This window comes from Bombina bombina, chromosome 6 (genome assembly GCF_027579735.1).
Source record: "Bombina bombina isolate aBomBom1 chromosome 6, aBomBom1.pri, whole genome shotgun sequence".
NCBI classification, from domain to species: domain Eukaryota; kingdom Metazoa; phylum Chordata; class Amphibia; order Anura; family Bombinatoridae; genus Bombina; species Bombina bombina.
In genome coordinates, this window is record NC_069504.1 from 259,821,766 (window position 1) to 259,846,516 (window position 24,751).

At 38.2% G+C, this 24,751-nt stretch overlaps 1 protein-coding gene across 6 annotated transcripts in view; it reads left to right on the top strand.

Annotated features, from left to right (window-relative positions):
* BEST3 (bestrophin 3) overlaps positions 1 to 24,751 on the top strand; it is a 212,381-nt gene that overhangs the window by 130,726 nt on the left and 56,904 nt on the right. For all 6 annotated transcript variants that reach the window (XM_053716798.1, XM_053716799.1, XM_053716800.1 and 3 more), the window contains one exon: positions 10,604 to 10,837. In XM_053716798.1, the coding sequence (XP_053572773.1) occupies positions 10,604 to 10,837 (234 nt within the window). The remainder of the gene's footprint in view (positions 1 to 10,603; positions 10,838 to 24,751) is intronic.

Consider the following 24,751-nt stretch of genomic DNA (forward strand, 5'->3'; position numbering starts at 1 on the left):
TATTATTAACCCCTAATCTGCCGCTCCATAAACCGCCGCTACTTACATTATCCCTATGTACCCCTAATCTGCTGCCCTAACATCGCCGACCCCTATATTAAATTTATTAACCCCTAATCTGCCCCCCACAACGTCGCCTCCACCTGCCTACACTTATTAACCCCTAATCTGCCGACCGGACCTGAGCGCTACTATAATAAAGTTATTAACCCCTAATCCGCCTCACTAACCCTATAATAAATAGTATTAACCCCTAATCTGCACTCCCTAACATCGCCGACACCTAACTTCAATTATTAACCCCTAATCTGCCGACTGGAGCTCACTGCTATTCTAATAAATGTATTAACCCCTAAAGCTAAGTCTAACCATAACACTAACACCCCCCTAAGTTAAATATAATTTACATCTAACGAAATTAATTAACTCTTATTAAATAAATTATTCATATTTAAAGATAAATACTTACCTGTAAAATAAATCCTAATATAGCTACAATATAAATTATAATTATATTATAGCTATTTTAGGATTTATATTTATTTTACAGGTAACTTTGTATTTATTTTAACCAGGTACAATAGCTATTAAATAGTTAAGAACTATTTAATAGCTAAAATAGTTAAAATAATTACAAAATTACCTGTAAAATAAATCCTAACCTAAGTTACAATTAAACCTAACACTACACTATCAATAAATTAATTAAATAAACTACCTACAATTACCTACAATTAACCTAACACTACACTATCAATAAATTAATTAAATAAACTACCTACAATTACCTACAATTAACCTAACACTACACTATCAATAAATTAATTAAATACAATTCCTACAAATAAATACAATTAAATAAACTAGCTAAAGTACAAAAAATAAAAAAGAACTAAGTTACAAAAAATAAAAAAATATTTACAAACATAATAAAAATATTACAACAATTTTAAACTAATTACACCTACTCTAAGCCCCCTAATAAAATAACAAAGCCCCCCAAAATAAAAAAATGCCCTACCCCTATTCTAAATTACTAAAGTTCAAAGCTCTTTTACCTTACCAGCCCTGAACAGGGCCCTTTGCGGGGCATGCCCCAAAGAATTCAGCTCTTTTGCCTGTAAAAAAAAACATACAATACCCCCCCCCCAACATTACAACCCACCACCCACATACCCCTAATCTAACCCAAACCCCCCTTAAATAAACCTAACACTAAGCCCCTTAAGATCTTCCTACCTTATCTTCACCCTGCCAGGTTCACCGATCCGTCCTGAAGAGCTCCTCCGATGTCCTGATCCAAGCCCAAGCGGGGGCTGAAGAGGTCCATGATCAGGCTGAAGTCTTCATCCAAGCGGGAGCTGAAGAGGTCCATGATCCGGATGAAGTCTTCATCCAAGCGGGAGCTGAAGAGGTCCATGATCCGGATGAAGTCTTCTATCAACGGCATCTTCAATCTTCTTTCTTCCGGATCCATCTTGCAGACCTCCGACGCGGAACATCCTCTTCTCCCGACGCCTACTAGCCAAATGACGGTTCCTTTAAGGGACGTCATCCAAGATGGCGTCCCTCGAATTCCGATTGGCTGATAGGATTCCTATCAGCCAATCGGAATTAAGGTAGGAATATTCTGATTGGCTGATGGAATCAGCCAATCAGAATCAAGTTCAATCCGATTGGCTGATCCAATCAGCCAATCAGATTGAGCTTGCATTCTATTGGCTGTTCCGATCAGCCAATAGAATGCAAGCTCAATCTGATTGGCTGATTGGATCAGCCAATCGGATTGAACTTGATTCTGATTGGCTGATTCCATCAGCCAATCAGAATATTCCTACCTTAATTCCGATTGGCTGATAGAATCCTATCAGCCAATCGGAATTCGAGGGACGCCATCTTGGATGACGTCCCTTAAAGGAACCGTCATTCGGCTAGTAGGCATCGGGAGAAGAGGATGTTCCGCGTCGGAGGTCTGCAAGATGGATCCGGAAGAAAGAAGATTGAAGATGCCGTTGATAGAAGACTTCATCCGGATCATGGACCTCTTCAGCTCCCGCTTGGATGAAGACTTCATCCGGATCATGGACCTCTTCAGCTCCCGCTTGGATGAAGACTTCAGCCGGATCATGGACCTCTTCAGCCCCCCGCTTGGGCTTGGATCAGGACATCGGAGGAGCTCTTCAGGACGGATCGGTGAACCTGGCAGGGTGAAGATAAGGTAGGAAGATCTTCAGGGGCTTAGTGTTAGGTTTATTTAAGGGGGGTTTGGGTTAGATTAGGGGTATGTGGGTGATGGGTTGTAATGTTGGGGGGGGGTATTGTATGTTTGTTTTTACAGGCAAAAGAGCTGAATTATTTGGGGCATGCCCCTCAAAGGGCCCTGTTCAGGGCTGGTAAGGTAAAAGTGCTTTGAACTTTAGTAATTTAGAATAGGGTAGGGCATTTTTTTATTTTGGGGGGCTTTGTTATTTTATTAGGGGGCTTAGAGTAGGTGTAATTAGTTTAAAATTGTTGTAATATTTTTATTATGTTTGTAAAAAAAATTTTATTTTTTGTAACTTAGTTCTTTTTTATTTTTTGTACTTTAGCTAGTTTATTTAATTGTATTTATTTGTAGGAATTGTATTTAATTAATTTATTGATAGTGTAGTGTTAGGTTAATTGTAGGTAATTGTAGGTAGTTTATTTAATTAATTTATTGATAGTGTAGTGTTAGGTTTAATTGTAACAGGTTAGGATTTATTTTACAGGTAATTTTGTAATTATTTTAACTAGGTAGCTATTAAATAGTTATTAACTATTTAATAGCTATTGTACCTGGTTAAAATAAATACAAAGTTACCTGTAAAATAAATATAAATCCTAAAATAGCTATAATATAATTATAATTTATATTGTAGCTATATTAGGATTTATTTTACAGGTAAGTATTTATCTTTAAATAGGAATAATTTATTTAATACGAGTTAATTAATTTCGTTAGATGTAAATTAATAACTTAGGTGGGGTGTTAGTGTTAGGGTTAGACTTAGCTTTAGGGGTTAATACATTTATTAGAATAGCGGTGAGCTCCGGTCGGCAGATTAGGGGTTAATAAGTGTAGGCAGGTGGAGGCGACGTTGTGGGGGGCAGATTAGGGGTTAATAGAATATAATATAGGGGGTCGGGCGGTGGTTAGGGGCAGCAGATTAGGGTACATAAGGAAAACGTAGGTGGCGGCGCTTTGCGTCGGCAGATTAGGGGTTAATAAGTGTAGTTAGGTGGAGGCGACGTTGTGGGGGAAGGTTAGGGGTTAATAAATATAATACAGGGGTCGGCGGTGTTAGGGTAGCAGATTAGGGGTACATAGGTTAAACGTAGGTGGCGGTCGGCAGATTAGGGGGTTAAAAAATTTTTATCGAGTTGCGGCGATGTGGGGGGACCTCGTTTTAGGGGTACATAGGTAGGGTGTTAGTGTACTTTAGTAGCAGCAGAGTATTAAGAGCTTTATAAACCGGGCGTTAGCCCAGATAAGCTCTTAACTACTGACTTTTTTCCTGCGGCTGGAGTTTTGTCGTTAGATGTCTAACGCTCACTTCAGACACGACTCTAAATACCGGAGTTAGAAAGATCCCATTGAAAAGATAGGATTACGCAATTTACGTAAGGGGGGGGGGGGGGGGATCTGCCGGTAATGGAAAAGTCGCGGCGGAAAATTGAGCGTTAGACCCTATTTTGAATGACTGCCAAATACCGGCGGTAGCCTAAAACCACGTTAGGAGTCCTCTAACGCTGGTTTTCACGGCTAACGCCAAACTCCCAAATCTAGGCCTAAAACTTTACACTTATTTTGTCACTTTTTAAACAACTAATGACACTTTAAAAAATACATCTACATGTTAGTCATGGACTAATCTTTTCTTTGGAATGCATCATTCTATCTAGCATGTATTTAGTGTTTAAATGTCCCTTTAATAGCAATGTCTCAAAAAGATTATAGAGCTCAGTGGAAGACTTATTGCTATCTTTATTATGTGCCAACAGAGTTTATATACAGGGGTGTAGACTAAATAGAAGATAAGGTGAGGATAAGCAGACTGGGGTCCTGCTCCCTATGGAGTTTTAAAATGTAAAGTTGCTGTTGGAGACAAAAAGTAGGGTGAGTAGCTTGCAGGTGAGCTGATTTGTAGGTATGGCTCAGACAAGGATCACAAGTGAAGAATTGGTCATAGATGTTTTTAAGGAACTTATTTTTTGAAGGAAAGAGGATACTTATCTATAAATACGTAGATGCAAAAGGATGATTTGAAGCTTTGAGACATGGAGGGTGGGGGGCACCTCTCAGATTGTGAAGTTGAGGTCCAAAGGATAAGTGCAGCACTAGAGAATTTCTGAAGGCACGTGTGGGATGTTGTGATGATAGGGTCTTTGACACTGTGGTCAGACACATGTGAAGTAATTGGCTAGGAGGAGTATATAGGGATAAAGTGAGAGGTGCTGGGGTGGGGGGGGCAGGGGTAAATAATTTGAATTTGGAAGCCAGTGTAGGTAGGAACTGGAGTAAGGATGTAAAGAGGTAGGTTCAATGAAGAAAGTTGCTGGTGTTCAAAAAAGAGATATAATAACTGAGTGGGCCGGAATTAGAGTTTTTATGTGTTTTGTGGAGTTACTACCACCTCTGCCATATTATAACAGCTAATATTTATAATCATCATGTAAATACTGTAGTTTGACAAGAGGGGTCTGCTAAATATATCAAGCAATGTATATAACCTTGTTCATTTTGCTTTTCTTCAAGGTCACTGGAGCACAGTATATGAATCAATGAGTACTAGCACTTTTTTTTTTTTACAAAATAGCACTTTATATAAATATATATATATACACAGAGAGAGCTACAGCGGCTATGAGAAACAGAATCCCTGAAAGGGGAGGTCACCAGTTATTGTACTGTATGTTTCAGTCCTCCTATTGTGTCAGAGACAATCAGTTTCCTTGATATAGAGGCCAAAGGATCCCCAGGTATATTTAGCCAGCCTAATCCCAGAGGGCAGGTCACCCCGAAAAAAGGAAGTCCCAATGAAATCTAGAGTAAACAGAAGAGGGAAGGGGCGCACAGACAGACCGGGTCCTATATGGTGTAGTATGTAAAGATCCGCAGAAAAGCACAATATAAGATAAGCCAAATGGTCACTCACTTGTATAGAACCTTAACAAAAATGAGGTATGATGAGTGGCAAGGAGGCTGTACTCAGCCCAATGATCCCTCACCGCATACGTCCCTGTGATACTCCAACAGAAGGTAAACCATTTAGGAGAAAGAGACTCCCCAATTCCTGAAGATCCTTGATTAGGGTACATAAAGGGCTGACTCAAATTGATCAAGAAAGACCAGGGGATATACAAATGAGGATTTTATTAGGGTTTTAACATATAAAAAAACACAATATCCCTTGAGGTAATACATTAAAAAGTCAAAAAAGATTAAAAAAGTCTCACACGCGCAGTGTTGTGAGCAACACAAGCTAAACACGAGTGAGGGGACGTGGCATGAGTACAGCCTCCTTGCCAACATCATACCTCATTTTGTTGAGGTTTATACAAGTGAATGACCATTGTGCTTTCTGTGGGTTAATGTTTACATACTACACCAGATAGAACCCGGGTTTGTCTGTGCGCCCTTCCCTCTTCTGTTTGTTTGCTCTCTCTCTCTCTCTCTCTCTAATATATATATATATATATATATACTATATATATATTATATATATATATATATATATAATAAATATATAATATATATATAATTTTTTATATATATATATAAAAATATATATTATGGATAATATTAAGACTGGCATTTATAAAATGCTGGTCAGACAGTGGTTTGCTCTTGTGAACCTGTCTGCCTAGAATCGCAGAATGCGGGTGGCGTAATTACAGCAATACTCTACCCGTATTTAACATTGCACATGTGTTTGCTTGTGCCGTGCCACCCCTGCTTACACTATCCCAATAGCACTCAAGTAGGGGGTTGTAAATCACCCAGAGCGAGACGAACAGCTAAGAGGTAGTGTACTGGTTAGGACGCTGTGGTCTGATGACCTCTGCATCCTAGCTTTTGCTGTACGGCTCGCTCATGCAGCTTGATGAATGGGGGCCTAAGACTGTATTTGTTATGCTGTTTATGTGGGTGTTGTTGATTTTTTGGAAATCTTCCAAAACTTTAAAAGATAGGGAAAATATCTGAAAGGGCAGGGTTTCATATATGTGGCATGCTTTATTAATTGCTGTGGATATTTATAAGTAAATGATTGTGCATGCAAAACTCTCTCTCTCTCTCCTCTCTCTCTCTCTCTCTATATATATATATATATAGTATATATATAATATATATATATATATATATATATATATATATATGTATATACAGTATATACTCTATATATATATATATATATATATGCATGACTGCATGACTGCAACAGTTTGTATATCCATGATTATGTTTGTTCTTCTCATATAATTGGTATACACAGTGTGTATTTAGAGATCTTTGTTTACTTCCAATTCAGTATGTAAAAACAAAAACACAATGTATTCAGAAAGAATTATCTGTATGCATTTAGGAATGGTTTAGGTGCATATACATTAGACAAGGATTTGTGGATTCAAGAACACAGAAGAAAAAAAAGGAATATATTTAGTGTAGAGAATATATAGAGAAATATAGTATATTATATATACTATGGGGCCTATTTATCAAAGCATCATTATGTTGCATTCTCCGCGTCAATGACGCTCACGGAGACTCGATGCCACGGATCTGAATACAATCTCCTTATTTAGCAAAAAAGCCGTCAAAAACCTGCGGGTTAAGTACGGTGCGAAGAGCATCGACTGGTGTTAACTAACAGTCATCGATGTCGCGGTTATTCAGGTTTTTCCCAACTTTATTTATACCATTTCATTACTGTCCATAGACAAGCACATTTCCCTAAAGCTACTCTTCTATTTTTCATCTGTTAATGTCCAAGAAATAGATTGATTTATATCTCAACAAACAATATCTCATAGAAAGTTATTTTAATATTGATTTGTTATATGATTACTTTCACACATAAATGAATGTGTATTTGTATTTCTAGAAGTCATATTTTTTTATTTATCTTTTTAAATTATTATTATGCTAGAATTTGTACATCTATCCTTGCACATACTTTTTTTTTATATATATATATACTTTTTATATATATATATATATATATATATATATATATATATATATGTTTGTGTGTGTGTGTGTGTTATGTCAGAAATCTTTTGCAAACATATTTACATGTCCCTAAGTTCCTTTTTTTGTTCTAAACAATGTTGTCTGTCATATCTCTGTGTTTTAAAAGGAAAGGTCACTCCAGCCCAATATGTAAATCATCAGACCTTTATTGCTTCATGGTCCCAAAACACAGACATGAGACATGACTAAGGACCTGCGAGAGGTCTGAAACGTTGTTGTTTTTGGGACCATGAAGCAATAAAGGTCTGATGATTTACATATTGGGCTGGAGTGACCTTTCCTTTTATACTTTGCATTTAGAAATTGGCTGACCCTTTGCTCCGTGCCCTCTGTTGGCTGCTGTTCCCTACCTTGTTTATATCTCTGTGTTTATTTATACCGCTATATGTATATATTGTAAATGTATTATTATTCTGAGCAGGAATAATTGCGAATATAACATGTAATCAGAGTATCATATGTATTTATTTGCAATCAATGGATATTTTAAAGGGAAGGAAAGTAAAAAATTAAGATGCATGATTCAGATAGAGCATGTAATTTTAAAACACTTTAAAAATTCACTTCTATTTTCAAATGTGCTTTGTTCTCTTGTTTCCCTTATTGGAAAATAATATGCACATATCCTACACTAGTGGGAGGGAGCTAGCTGCTAATTGGTACCTGCACCACATTTGTCTCTTGTGATTGGCTAAATAGATGTGTTCAGCTAGCTGCCAGTAGTGCAATGATGTTCCTTCAGCAAATGATAACAAGAGAATGAAGCAAATTTGATAACAGGAGTAAATTTGAAAGTTGTTTAAAAATTGTATGTTCTATCCAAATCATGAAAGAATATTTTGGGGTTTTCTGTCCCTTTAAGAGCTGGGCCAGTTTTCTTTCTGCACCTGTCTAACCCCTCCTGATTGCAATCTATTTTTTAGAAGCCACCCCTACACAGGTGTTATAAAATGGGCTGGCATATAAGATGACATTTCTTACTGAAAATGAAATTCAAGAGAAGGAAGAAATACACTGAAAATAGTATGCCAGTAAAGAGGTGATTTTAATTTCTGCTGTATCTGAATCATGACAGTTTAAAGTTAGGTGGGCTATCCCTTTGAACTATCATTTTAAGATTATATTGAATCAAACATCAATTCAAATTTTAAAATCCTTGTCTAAAATATTACACTGTGTGTCCTAATGTCAGCATCAATGTTTATCTTTAATACTAATTTCACATATAAGTACTAAGTATCAAGCAATTTGATTAGTTAGTGATAGTTTATAATGTGTATTTGAATCAGATTGGCTGATGTCATAAATCATGTGATTATGCATATTCCAATCAAAAGTGGTGGAAAAATTCACTAGTGTGTAGGTTGTTTAGGAGTTTGCGTTATAATTGGTGAGAAAAGTGTGGAGTCAAATATGGCACGAAGTGGAGAGTGAGACTTGTATTACATGGCTAAAACATGGTGCCCATAGATTTTTCAAAAAAAATAAAAAGGAAGTTAGCTATATTATGTTGTGTATTTATTTCATTTTTAACTCTATATCTATTAGTACAACAAGTTTGTGGCAAAACTTTTCAACAAATTTGTAGAAATAATATTGTCCCCTTGCTTTGTAATGAGAGACACATTTGTAGCATAATCCATAAGTAGTAATGTATTTTTCATTTTTATCCCTATATCTATTAGTGCAACAAATGTGTAGCAATAATATTGTTTGATTTACTGTAGAAAGGGTATGCAATTTTAATAGAGTTTCTAATTTACTTTTATTATGTAATATACTTAATTCTCTTGCAGCATCGAGCATAAGATTTCTGTGTTTTCAGACTCCCATTGAGTTCTAGTGCATCCACGACCTCAAGGGTGGCGGATTGAAAACTATGTACGCTGAGTCGGAAAAGACGCAAGCGGTAAATGTAGAATTTTTGATAACTTAGTGAGAGCTTCAAATAGTGGTCAATTAGGAGGGGTGAATGAACAGAATTCCGCTCAAATACCACTGTTTTCTTCTTGCATCGATGTTGGTCGATTGAGGATCGCAGGATCGTATTTTACGTCACAAATTTCAACATTTGCCGATCTTGACAACTACAGCGGATCAATCTCGCGACAAATACGACGCGGAATTCCAGCGTATTTTCAGTTGACACTTTGATAAATAGGCCCTTATAAACTTACATACTAAATAGCATGTAACCATAGCACATATAACTGAAGAAACAATCAGTAACACTAAGGGTGTGTTACTACTAGGGGGCGCACAGGACCCTATATAATTACTATGTAAATAGGCTAAGAGAGAAGAGAACAAGAAATTACATGAAATAACTAGAATGAAATATACTATATGAAATAATGTAAACAAATAAGAAACAATTCTTATAAATATGGGACTATGAGAATCATAGGATACAACACAAATAATAACAAATACAGTAATAAGAAATTCCTGAAAGGTTCTTATCTGGAAATGCTGTTTTCTTCTGCAATGTTATATAGATGGTAAATGTCCCAATTGGGGTGGGAATAGTCCCAAATGATGAATATGATCAAATACCAGGATGATCAATGATCAGGAACACAGATGATGACTGGAGTCAGCTGCTTTGTCAGGGAAATCAGGATCTAAGAGCAAGTTTTCTCTGTGAAAAAAATCACAAAAAGACAAAGGCGCCTCCTGGTGTAATACAGTTGGTGAAAGAGATTTGTTAGGTTATCAAAAAGGTACTCACAAGTGGAGCAGCACCCAATTGTGCTAAAGCAAACAGACTGGGATCTCACAGTGTCCCAGCTCACTGACACTGCAAGGAAACTGGTTTCTCCAACGTCAATGATACAATGAGAGTACTGGCTTAAATAAAAACATATGACCAATCCCAGTACTCTCATTGTATCATTAGAAGCCTGATTAAACAGACAGCAGTCTGAGAAACGCGTTGTTTGTTCTTTTAATATCTAGTGTCATGAGACACTGAGATTTTTATTTTATTAATAAAAGTTGGTTTTATTTAAACCTCTTTGTGAGAGTCTGAGCTCTATCAGTCCGGCAAGACGTTGGAGAAACCAGTTTCCTTGCCGTGTCAGTGAGCTGGGACACTGTGAGATCCCAGTCTGTTTGATTTAGCACAATTGGGTGCTGCTCCACTTGTGAGTACCTTTTGATAACCTAACAAATCTCTTTCACCAACTGTATTACACCAGGAGGCGCCTTTGTCTTTTTGTGATTTTTTTTTGTCACAGAGAAAACTTGCATATAGCTGAAGGTATGAATAAACTTCTCATTGGTGCTTGTGGGGTTAACCTAATACTATTTCTATATTTCATTTTGCAGGTTTTTATGTTACACTAGTGGTGAACCGATGGTGGAACCAGTTTGTAAATCTTCCTTGGCCGGACAGACTTATGTTCCTAATCTCCAGCAATGTCCACGGCAGAGATGAATATGGACGTTTACTCCGAAGGACACTCATGCGTTATGTAAACCTTACTTCTTTGCTGATCTTCCGTTCTGTCAGTACTGCTGTTTACAAAAGATTTCCAACTATGGATCATGTAGTAGAAGCAGGTATAGTATACAGACAGATTAGTTCTTACTCATATAGGTTTTAATGGTTTGCCTTATATATACTGGGATGGAATTAAGGAAAAGGTCTGCACAGCCTAAAGGTGGTAAGGTTTTATAATTAGTGGTTTATTTGTCTGTCTATACCTAGTAATGCTAACCCCATTCCTTCTACCTATTACTATGTAGCTAAAGGTGGCTGATTAACATAAAACAAATCCACTGATATTTAGAGTGGTGCCAGTATAGAAAACTAGTATGACTGTGCTGTGGGGTCACAATATGTTTTTTAAACTTTAAAGAGGATGTTTATGTGACTAAAAGTAGTTAGTGTACAATTAGGGATTACTGTGGCAAAGGATACTAAAGGTTGGGTAACTATTAAGAGTAAGTAACAAGGGTGATGCTCACTAACAATAAGCCCTATGTACAAAGACAGCAGTATATAGGTATGTCATTACAAAGACAGAACATTCTGACAAGCCATAAGAAAATATGTTAAAATATTTGCCCCAAAAAACTCTTCATACTGCAGTTTTTAAAGTGTTAGTAAATTTGAGCTTTCTGGAATAGCTCATTATATGTTACATCTAGGGGCCGATTTACCGAGCCCTGTATTAGCCCCAATGCCTCTGTTTCCGCGCGAGCCTTTAGGCTCACCAGAAACAGGAGTTAAGAAGCAGCGGTCTTAAGAACACTGCTTCTTAACTCATCCGCTACCTCTGAGGCGGCGCACAGCAATCTGCCCGATTGCCAGACACCCCCCTAGTATGTATTTTAAAGTCGCTGAATTTTTTTTTTTTTAAATTTATCCTCAACTTTTTAAAAGTTATATTTTATAGCTCACTATTCATCAGTATTTCCTCCGCCCCCATTCTGGGTTTCCACTTCCTGCGACGTAGATGCACTATTTATAGACGGCAACTAACGGCCTGTATTTTCATAGGTTTAGAGCAAAAAACGTCATATTAAACGAAAAAAGAGAGACGAGGATTTACACAGACCAGCGGTAATAACGTTAGTATTGGGGGAGACAACGAATAAAAGTCCTGTTTATTTTAAACACTTTTTTACATGCAACTTTCCAGATGTCTCAAGTTTGCAAACACTTTTTTTTTAGTAAATTAAGAAAAATAAAATCATGTCTCATTGTCTAACGATTACATAACTACATAACATTTACAAAAACACTGTTGCAGATAATGTAAAGAATAACCCTCTGTAATTTTAAATTAAAAATACACCAGGTGTTCCATTTATGAAGCAGTGGATGCTGCTCCGGAGCCCCATTGTTTCAGGTCTGCATAAAATGGAAGTTAAGAAGCAGCGGTCATAAGACCTTTCAGGTGGCGAACTGAAATCATCCCGGCCTGATCGGGCTGATTGATGGTCCCTGCTAGCGGCCGATTGGCCGCCAGTGAGCAGAGGGCAGCATTGCACAAGCATTTCACCAGAAATGCTTGTGCAAAGTTAAATGGCGACAGCGTATGCAGTCGGCATTTAGCGAGGTCAAGAGCACATGATTCTCTACAGCAAATCATGTCCGCTCGACTTTTGTTAAATCTACCCCCTAGTGTTCTGCAGGATAAGTTAACATTGTTAAATTACATACTAAAGAGCTTAAAGCGACAGTCTACACCAAAATTGTTACTGTTTAAAAAGATAACACATTTACTACCCATTCCCTTGCTTTGCACAACCAACATTGTTATATTAATATACTTTATCACATTTAAACTTTTAAGTTTCAGCCTGTTTCTAAGCCACTACAGACAGCCTCTTATCACATGCTTTTTATTAGTTTTTCACAACAAGAGACTGCTAATTCATGTGGGCCATATAGATAACATTGTGCTCCCTCCCATGGAGTTGTGCAGGACACAGCACTAACTGGCTAAAATGCAAATCAATAGATAATAAATAAATAGCCATGTGATAAGGGGGCTTTAAGAAGAGACTTAGGTACAAGGTAATCACAGAGGTAAAAAGTATATTAATATAACCATGTTGGCTGTGCAAAACTGGGGAATGGGTAATAAAGGGATTATCTCTCTTTTTAAACATTTTGAAGTAGATTGTATTTTTAATATGTAACAGTTGAGAGCATAAATTAAAAATCTAAAAGCTTGATAGAAGGAAATCTATACCACGGCTAAAATATGAGAAAATACCAGTTAACAGGAGTAGGACTTGGGCAGAGTGCGGGGGGCAAGTGTGCCAAGAAGGGCATTGCATGGCATATTGTAGTATTGCTGGGTAGTGATGACATGAACCTAAAAATTTCGGTTCGCGAATGGCGGACTCGAACTTCCGCTACTGTTCGCGAACCGGCGAACCGCCATTGACTTCAATAGGCAGGCAAACTTTAAAACCCACAGGGACTCTTTCTGGCTACAATAGTGATGGAAAAGTTGTTTCAAGGGGACTAACACCTGTACTGGGGCAATGCCGGAGGGGGGATCCATGGCAAAACTCCCATGGAAAATTACATAGTTGATGCAGAGTCTGTTTTTAAGCCATAAAGGGCATAAATCACCTAACATTGCTAAATTGTTTGGAATAACGTGCTTTAAAACATCAGGTATGATGTTGTATCGATCAGGTAGTGTAAGGGTTACGCCTGCTTCACAGTGACAGACCAAACTCCCCGTGTAACGCACCACAAACAACCGCAAACAGTCCATTTGCACAACCACGAGATAGATAGATTTTATAGATTGATAGATACATAGATTACATAGATCAATAGATGCAATATACATATGATAGATACAAATTACATAGATCAATAGATGCAATATACATTTGATAGATACGAATTACATAGATCAATAGATGCAATATACATTTGATAGATATGAATTACATAGATCAATAGATGCAATATACATTTGATAGATACAAATTACATAGATCAATAGATGCAATATACATTTGATAGATACGATTTACATAAATCAATAGATGCAATATACATTGATAGATACAAATTACATAGATCAATAGATGCAATATATATTTGATAGATATGATTGATAGTTAGATAGATTCGATAGATAAATAGATAGATTTGATAGATATATAATTTCCCTGACAGAGAATTACAATAAGACATGCGGCTTGGGACCCATGGTAAGGTTCACACACAGGCTGGCACTAGTGGCAGGCTGGCCTGGCAACTAAAATTAAATAACACTAGCAGACTGATGTAAAAGTTTTTTTTTAAAAAAAATTACACTATGTTACAACAGATATGAGTGGTAGCACTGAGGATGGGAAGTAGGCACAGTATATGCTGGGAGCCTGACACAGACACATGCTGGCACTAGTGGCAGGCTGGCCTGGCAACTAAAATTAAATAACACTAGCAGACTGATGTAAAAGTTTTTTTTAAAAAAATTTACACTAATGTTACAACAGATATGAGTGGTGGCACTGAGGATGGAAGTAGGCACAGTATATGCTGGAGCCTGACACACAGGCTGGCACTAGTGGCAGGCTGGCCTGGCAACTAAAATTAAATAACACTAGCAGACTGATGTAAAAGTTTTTTTTTTAAATTTACACTAATGTTACAACAGATATGAGTGGTGGCACTGAGGATGGAAGTAGGCACAGTATATGCTGGGAGCCTGACACACAGGCTGGCACTAGTGGCAGGCTGGCCTGGCAACTAAAATTAAATAACACTAGCAGACTGATGTAAAAGTTTTTTTTTTAAAATTCACACTAATGTTACAACAGATGTGAGTGGTGGTACTGAGGATGGAAGTAGGCACAGTATATGCTGGGAGCCTGACACACAGGCTGGCACTAGTGGCAGGCTGGCCTGGCAACTAAAATTAAATAACACTAGCAGACTGATGTAAAAGTTTTTTTTTAAAATTTACACTAATGTTACAACAGATATGAGTGGTGGCACTGAGGATGGAAGTAGGCACAGTATATGCTGGGAGCCTGACACACAGGCTGGCACTAGTGGCAGGCTGGCCTGGCAACTAAAATTAAATAACACTAGCAGACTGATGTAAAAGTTGTTTTTTTTTAAATGTACACTAATGTTACACCAGATATGAATGGTGGCACTGAGGCTGGCAGTGGCAGGCTGGCCTGGCAACTGAAATTTTATTACACTAGCAGACTGATGTAAAAGTTTTTTTAAAAAAAATTACACTAATGTTACACCAGATATGAGTGGTGGCACAGAGCAATTAGGCACAGTATATGCTGTGAGCCTGACACACAGGCCTGCTGGAAAATAAAATTAGATTACACTAGCAAACTGATGTAAAAGTTTTTTTTTTTTTTAAATTTACACTAATGTTACACCAGATATGAGTGGTGGCAGTGAGCAAGTAGACACAGTATATGCTGTGAGCCTCACACACAGGGCGTTTTGGGGTGCAGTCCTTACAGCAGAGATCAGATGAGTCCTTCAGGACTGTAGTGGACACTGAATACACTAGCCTAGCTATCAATTTCCCTATAAAATCAGCAGCAGCAGCCAGCAGCAGCACTATCCCTCCTCTCACTAAGAATGCAGGATCAGAATGAATCTAAAATGGCTGCTGCCCAGGAGCTGGGAGGGTCTGGGAGGGAGTGTCTGCTGCTGATTGGCTGAAATGTGTCTGCAGACTGTGAGATACAGGGTCAAAGCTTACTCAATGATGACGAATAGGGGGCAGATCGAACATGGCATATGTTCGCTAAGATCGCCGGGAACTGTTCTCCGGCGAACTGTTCGCAACGTCACTATTGCTGGGGGTTCTGTATGCTGAAGTCAAGATTTTCTGAGAAACAGGGATCGGTACAGCGCCAGAAGGCCAAGGGACCAAATATACAAAACTGCCGATACGTTTAAAAATGTGGATTTATTACAATCAGATAAAATAATAAATTGTACAATAAGATAAAACCAAGTGGTGTAGTGGCAAAAATTGCCAAACAAGTATTAAAACATATATAAAACCATAGGATGGTAAATGGATTTAAAAAACTTTAAAATCAGAAATAACTTGGCATTCATGTAATTAACGTAGAAGTCTAGGGTACATAAAAAGGTTGGTAGCGCTGTCTGAGAATTCAATGGGTGTGATATGGTGTGGTTCGTGGAGTAGGTTATGGATCCATATATAGTGTACACTGTGGTGAAGTGTGGGGAGGTGCGTGCAAAGTTGTGCAAAATTATGAGAATAACCCTTTTCAGAGTAGACCTGGATGTGGATGCTTGAAAGCTACCAGTGAACGAATACAATGTAGCAAAATACAACACAGTAAAAATGGTTACAGGTGGAATGTGACAGAGTGCAACACAGTGAAAATAATAAAACTGGATGTAAAATCACAAGTAAAAAATACCGAATGGGAACTAGGACTCCGACATAAAAACAAAAGATATCCAATCAAAAATAGTGAGGGGGTCCTAAAAAAACAAATAGGATGAAAATTGAAAGTCAAATAAATAGTCAATGAAAAATCCAAACATTGATGCTCAACAAAGGGGGGATGGAGAACAAAGTCAGTGCAAAAATCGGTGGAAAAAAGACGAAAAAAGCAGGCAAAAAAAGTTAATCCATTTGTTATCCAAATTGTGACCAATAGGTGATCCAAATATATCGCAGTGGTGATAAAAAATTAAAGTCTAATCACAACAAAGCCAGGTGAAAAAAAGAAATATAAAACAAAGTGTAATGGGTGAGACAAGATAAATTCCAGGGATCCCAATGAACTTTAGGCAATCAGCGGCTCAATATTGTCGTCCCTAGTAGATTCCTGCAACCCAAAATAACAACATAGCGTAATACAGTAAGAAATAGTAATAATCGAGTTGAAAAGATGCTTACCAAAGGGTCTACGCGTTTCGGTCCTCAAAAGACCTTTTTCAAGACTGATCCAGTGGTAAGGCAAAGCATCTTTAAATAGGGGGTTTACTGGAATACCCGGATGTGGCTTACAGAACATTCCACTTCCGGTTCCGCTCGTTCACTGAAACACCCCTTATATGACATGAAATATATTGACAAATAATCCATATATCTGACAAATTAAAGCAATTTATTTCCAAAAAACCGAGCGGAACCGGAAGTGGAATGTTCTGTAAGCCACATCCGGGTATTCCAGTAAACCCCTATTTAAAGATGCTTTGCTTACCACTGGATCAGTCTTGAAAAAGGTCTTTTGAGGACCGAAACGCGTAGACCCTTTGGTAAGCATCTTTTCAACTCGATTATTACTATTTCTTACTGTATTACGCTATGTTGTTATTTTGGGTTGCAGGAATCTACTAGGGGACGACAATATTGAGCCGCTGATTGCCTAAAGTTCATTGGGATCCCTGGAATTTATCTTGTCTCACCCATTACACTTTGTTTTATATTTCTTTTTTTCACCTGGCTTTGTTGTGATTAGACTTTAATTTTTTATCACCACTGCGATATATTTGGATCACCTATTGGTCACAATTTGGATAACAAATGGATTAACTTTTTTTGCCTGCTTTTTTCGTCTTTTTCCACCGATTTTTGCACTGACTTTGTTCTCCATCCCCCTTTGTTGAGCATCAATGTTTGGATTTTCATTGACTATTTATTTGACTTTCAATTTTCATCCTATTTGTTTTTTTAGGACCCCTCACTATTTTTGATTGGATATCTTTTGTTTTTATGTCGGAGTCCTAGTTCCATTCGGTATTTTTTACTTGTGATTTTACATCCAGTTTTATTATTTTCACTGTGTTGCACTCTGTCACATTCCACCTGTAACCATTTTTACTGTGTTTTAATTTTGCTACATTGTATTCGTTCACTGGTAGCTTTCAAGCATCCACATCCAGGTCTACTCTGAAAAGGGTTATTCTCATAATTTTGCACAACTTTGCACGCACCTCCCACACTTCACCACAGTGTACACTATATATGGATCCATAACCTACTCCACGAACACACCATATCACACCCATTGAATTCTCAGACAGCGCTACCAACCTTTTTATGTACCCTAGACTTCTACGTTAATTACATGAATGCCAAGTTATTTCTGATTTTAAAGTTTTTTAAATCCATTTACCATCCTATGGTTTTATATATGTTTTAATACTTGTTTGGCAATTTTTGCCACTACACCACTTGGTTTTATCTTATTGTACAATTTATTATTTTATCTGATTGTAATAAATCCACATTTTTAAACGTATCAGCAGTTTTGTATATTTGTCCCTTGGCCTTCTGGCGCTGTACCGATCCCTGTTTCTCAGTAATACTTTTTTCTGGGGGAGGTTAGACCCCATTTTTCGGTCACAGCTTAGGGCACTCTTAGCGCTAGAATACCACCATTATTATCTATGAAGTCAAGATTTTCAGCATAGGTTATGTGGAGTAACAGAGTAAGAGGAAACCTTGTAAACAGGACATTATAAAATAAAGAACTGTGTAGCTAGCAGCATATTCAGAGAAATCAGGAAACTAGTTTTTCCTATAGAAATCCTCAGAACACAGAGTTTTTAATGCATAAAGAGATTCTGGGATAGGCCATTGCAAGTGCTTACAAACAGTGCAAAGATAAGCATGCTTGTATTTTTGATTGCTCAGTGCAAAGATAAGCATGCTTGTATTCTTGATTGCTCAGTGCAAAGATAAGCATGCTTGTATTCTTGATTGCTCTTTAAATAGCATTCCAAGTCAATGTGGCTGCCAGAAATGTGAACTATTGCAGCTGTGTATATTTAGCTGAAACATTTCACCTATTATCCAAGGAGCTGGGTATATCAGCCAGACTGCTAGATCTTGAATACTGCCTCCTAATTTTGAGGCAAGTTTTGATGCGAATCGGCAGGTTTGCTTGATTTTTAATATGGAATAGTGTTGGAATGAATGGGAGAACCATCCTCTGTACTAAAATTATAGTGTAAGAAAAGAGGTATCTGCAGTTCATTATTACTGGGTTCTGTAATTTTTATCATGCTAAAATGACTACTTTGTCTTCCAAATGTAATTTTTATCTAATGCAAATCTTGTAATGTTATCCTTCGCCTGCACTATTTTGCAAGAGTAATACATGGCTAGATTATGAGTTTTGCATTAGGGCTTAAAAAGCAGTGTTGTCCGGTCCCAACGCTGCTTTTTAACGCCCCGCTGGTATTACAAGTCTTGAAATGACAGGCTCACCGCTCACTTTTTTGGCCAGACTCGAAAATACCGCAAATCCACTTACGTCAATTGCGTTTCTTCTTTTGTCAATGGGACTTGCATAACGCCGGTATTATGAGTCTGACCAAAAGTGAGCGGTAGACCCTCTCCTGTCAAGACTGGTACCGCATTTTAAAGTCAGTAGTTAAAGGGACAGTCTACCATAGAATTGTTATTGTTTTAAAAGATAGATAATCCCTTTATTACCCATTCCCCAGTTTCTCTTGTAAGATGTATCGAGTCCACGGATTCATCCTTTACTTGTGGGATATTCTCCTTCCCAACAGGAAGTGGCAAAGAGAGCACACAGCAGAGCTGTCCATATAGCTCCCCCTCTAGCTCCACCCCCCAGTCATTCTCTTTGCCGGCTCTAAGCAATCGGAAGGGTAAAGTGAATGTGGTGTTAGAATTGTAGTTTTATTTTCTACAAGCAAGAGTTTGTTATTTTAAATGGTACCGGTGTGTACTATTTACTCTCTAGCAGAAGGGAGATGAAGATTTCTGCAGGGAGGAAGATGATTTTAGCATGTTGTAACTAAAATCCACTGCTGTTCCTACACAGGACTGAGGAGTACAAGAGATCTTCAGTTGGGGGGAACGGTTTGCAGGTTAGGCTGCAATAAGGTATGTTCAGTCATTTATTTCTAGACAAGACTGTGATAATGCTAGAAAAGACTGTTAATATCCCCATGAGGGAAGGGTAAGCTATATTCAGAGACTAAGTATGGAATTTCAAGCTTACATAACAGGGCTAGTTTATGCTGGTTGACACTACTCAATGATCCAGGAGGGTCAATATATGACCACCGTGGATTTAAAGGATGCGTATCTGCACATTCCTATCCACAAAGATCATCACCAGTTTCTCAGGTTCTCCTTTCTGGACAAGCATTACCAGTTTGTGGCTCTTCCTTTTTGGTTGGCCACTGCTCCCAGAATTTTCACAAAGGTGCTAGGGTCCCTCCTGGCGGTTCTAAGACCGCGGGGTATAGCAGTGGCGCCTTATCTAGACGACATCTTAATTCAGGCGTCGACTTTCCAAAGAGCCAAGTCTCACACAGAAATCGTATTGGCCTTTCTGAGGTCTTACGGGTGGAAGGTGAACATCAAAAAGAGTTCTCTCTCCCCCCCTCCTAGGAACTCTGATAGACTCGGTAGATATGAAAATATTTCTGACGGAGGTCAGAAAGTTAAAACTCTTAACCACTTGCCGAGTCCTTCATTCCATTCCTCGGCCATCTGTAGCTCAGTGCATGGAGACAATCGGACTAATGGTAGCGGCAATGGACATAGTCCCTTTTGCACGGATACACCTCAGACCACTGCAACTATACATGCTCAAACAGTGGAATGGGGATTATGCAGATTTGTCTCCTGAAATACAGCTGGACCAGGGGACCAGAGATTCTCTTCTCTGGTGGTTGTCTCAGGATCACCTGTCTCAGGGAATGTGTTTCCGCAGACCAGAGTGGATCATCGTAACAACCGACGCCAGTCTGTTGGGCTGGGGTGCAGTCTGGGACTCCCTGAAAGCTCAGGGCTTATGGTCTCGGGAAGAAGCTCTTCTCCCGATAAACATTCTGGAACTGAGGGAGATATTCAACGTGCTTCAGGCATGGCCTTAGCTAGCTGTGGCCAAATTCATCAGATTTCAGTCGGACAACATCACGACTGTAGCTTACGTCAATCATCAAGGGGGAACAAGGAGTTCCCTAGCAATGACGGAGGTAACCAAAATAATCAGGTGGGCAGAGGATCACTCCTGCCATCTCTCAGCAATTCACATCCCAGGAGTAGACAACTGGGAGGCGGATTTTCTAAGTCGTCAGACTTTTCACCCGGGGGAGTGGGAACTCCACCCGGAGGTATTTGCCCAGCTGACTCAGCTATGGGGCACTCCAGAATTGGATCTGATGGCGTCCCATCAGAACACCAAACTTCCTCTTTACAGGTCCAGGTCCCGGGATCCCCAGGAGGTACTGATAGATGCTCTAGCAGCGCCTTGGTCCTTCAATCTGGCCTATGTTTTTCCACCGTTTCCTCTCCTCCCTTGTCTGGTTGCCAGAATCAAGCAGGAGAGGGCTTCGGTGGTTCTGATAGCACCTGCGTGGCCACGCAGGACCTGGTATGCAGACCTAGTGGACATGTCATCTGTCCCACCATGGACACTACCAGTGAGGCAGGACCTTCTAATTCAAGGTCCTTTCAAGCATCCAAATCTAATTTCTCTGCGTCTGACTGCTTGGAGATTGAACGCCTAATTCTATCAAAGCGTGGTCTCTCTGAGTCGGTTATTGATACCCTGATTCAGGCTAGAAAGCCTGTCACCAGGAAAATCTACCATAAGATTTGGCGAAAATATCTTTTTTGGTGTGAATCCAAAGGTTACTCATGGAGTAAGATTAGGATTCCCAGGATTTTGTCTTTTCTCCAAGAAGGATTGGAGAAAGGATTATCAGCTAGTTCCTTAAAAGGACAGATATCTGCTTTGGCTATTCTTTTACACAAACGTCTGGCAGAGGTACCAGACGTTCAAACATTTAGTCAGGCTTTAGTCAGAATCAAGCCTGTTTATAGACCTGTGGCTCCGCCATGGAGTCTGAATTTAGTTCTTTCAGTTCTGTAAGGGGTTCCGTTTGAACCTTTACATTCCATAGATATTAAGCTTTTATCTTGGAAAGTTTTGTTTTTGGTAGCTATCTCTTCTGCTCGAAGACTATCAGAGTTATCTGCTTTACAGTGTGATTCACCTTACCTGGTTTTCCATGCAGATAAGGTAGTTTTGCGTACCAAACCCGGTTTTCTTCCTAAGGTTGTGTCTAATAAGAATATTAACCAGGAAATTGTTGTTCCTTCTCTGTGTCCTAATCCTTCTTCGAAGAAGGAACGTCTGTTACACAATCTTGATGTGGTTCGTGCTTTAAAGTTTTATTTACAAGCAACTAAGGATTTCAGACAAACACCTTCATTGTTTGTCATCTATTCTGGTAAGAGGAGAGGTCAGAAGGCGACTGCTACCTCTCTTTCCTTTTGGCTGAAAAGCATCATCCGTTTGGCCTATGAGACTGCTGGCCAGCAGCCTCCCGAAACAATTACTGCTCATTCTACCAGTGCAGTGGCTTTCACATGGGCTTCCACATGGGTTTTTAAAAATGAGGCTTCTGTTGAACAGATTTGTAAGGCAGCGACTTGGTCTTCGCTGCATACTTTTTCTAAATTTTACGAATTCGATACTTTTGCTTCTTCGGAGGCTATTTTTGGGAGAAAGGTTTTACAAGCAGTGGTGCCTTCTGTTTAAGGTACCTGTCTTGTTCCCTCCCTTCATCCGTGTCCTAAAGCTTTGGTATTGGTATCCCACAAGTAAAGGATGAATCCGTGGACTCAATACATCTTACAAGAGAAAACAGAATTTATGCTTACCTGACAAATTACTTTCTCTTGTGATGTATCGAGTCCACGGCCCGCCCTGGCTATTAAGTCAGGTAGTGGTTTTGTTTAAACTACAGTCACCACTGCACCCTATGGTTTCTCATTTTTCTTCCTAACCTTCGGTCGAATGACTGGGGGGTGGAGCTAGAGGGGGAGCTATATGGACAGCTCTGCTGTGTGCTCTCTTTGCCACTTCCTGTTGGGAAGGAGAATATCCCACAAGTAAAGGATGAATCCGTGGACTTGATACATCACAAGAGAAAGTAATTTATCAGGTAAGCATAAATTCTGTTTTTGCATAAACAACATAGTTATATTATTATACTTTTTACCTCTGTGATTACCTTGTATCTAAGAACCTTCTTCCAGCCCCCTGATCACATGACTGTGACTGTTTATTATCTATTGTCTTGAAGTTAGCATTGTGCTGGGCTAGATCTTAAATAACTCCCTGTGCCTGTACACAGTGTTATCTATATGGCCCACGTGTACTTTTAGTCTCTTTGTGATGAAAAGGATTTTAAAAAGCCTGTGATAAGAGGCAGCCCTCAAGAGTTTAGAAATAACCATATGACTCTGCCTAGGTTTAGTTTCAACTAAGAATACTAAGAGAAAAAAGCAAATTTGATGATAAAAGTAAATTGGAAAGTTGATTAAAATTACATGTCCTATCTGAATAATGAAAGTTTAATTTTGATTAGACTATCCCTTTAACTCTTAACTAAAGTGCTAAAAAGTACACTAACACCCAAAAACTACCTATTAACCCCTAAACCGAGGCCCCCCCAAATCGCAAACACTAAAATAAATATTTTAACCCCTAATCTGCCGAACCGGACATCGCCGCCACTATAATAAATATATTAACCCCTAAACCGCCGCACTCCAGCATCGCAAACACTACTTAAATATTGTTAACCCTTAATCTTCCGTCCCTAACATCGCCGCCACTTACCTACATTTATTAACCCCTAATCTGCCGCCCCCAACGTCGCCGCCACTATATTAAATGTATTAACCCCTAAACCTAAGTCTAACCCTAACCTCCCCTAACTTAAATATTTATTCATCTAGTGTGTATATACCTTTAGTGAACTAAGTGAGAATATAGTGAGTACGGCCTATCTCCGAAACTAGACCCAAATAAACAGTGATGTAATCTTAAATTAACCCCTTACTGCATATACTCTAGATATGCTTTAGGAAGCCGAGTTTACAGGAAATTCTCTGGAAATGTTTCTAGGTTGTAAAGATTATGCAGTCAAATTTACCAGCCAATATATGTATATATATATCTACACAGTCTAGAGCACTGCGTCCCTTACTACTACAAACTCCACATATTTAGGCTTTATCTCTTAAGCTCTAGTGCTTTGGTGTGAATACTAGTAAAGGTTGGTCTCTCTGTATTTCCACCTAAGTAAACTTTAACAGATTAGTTGCTTCCCCAAGTAATCAAAGAAACATCCAGCACTATTCAGACTTTGTTTTATACAGGAGGGGACACTGTATCATTTACAATAAGTAGTGATCAGACATATTGCATAAGTATCTAGCTCTCATATATATATTGCTGTCTGCTAGCTGCTTATATATATACCCTTATGCGTTTAAACTGATAAGTAACTCAGTGTTATTATATTCCTACATAACTATTTTCATTCTAAGTCAGCTTCAACCTCCTTATAGACAATGGGAGCGCTTCATATCAACAATAGTAACAAGAATAACCAGGAAAAAGTCCCCCTTTTTCTCCCTTTTTTTCTTTTTCCCTTTCTTTTTCCTTCTTTCCTTTTCAGTTTAGATCCCTCTGAAAAGGGTTCCCCCTAACTTTAAATATAATTACAATAAATCTAAATAAAATTACAATTACCTAAATAATTCTTATTTAACCCTTTAAGGACACAGCTTTCAGTTTACTCAATTGTTTTATGACGGAAAAATTCCGTCATATGTCCTTAAGAGGTTAAAACTAAATACTTATCTATAAAATAAACCCTAAGCTAGCTACAATATAACTAATAGTTACATTGTACCTAGCTTAGGGTTTATCTTTATTTTACAGGCAAGTTTGTATTTATTTTAACTAGGTAGAATAGTTACTAAATAGTTATTAACTATTTAATAACTACTTAGTTAAAATAAAGACAAATTTACCTGTAAAATAAAACCTAACCTAAGTTACGCTAACACCTAACACTACACTATAATTAAATAAATTAACTAAATTAAATACAATTAAATACAATTAATTACAATTAATTACAATTAAATAAAATTATCTAAAGTACGAAAAAAAACACTA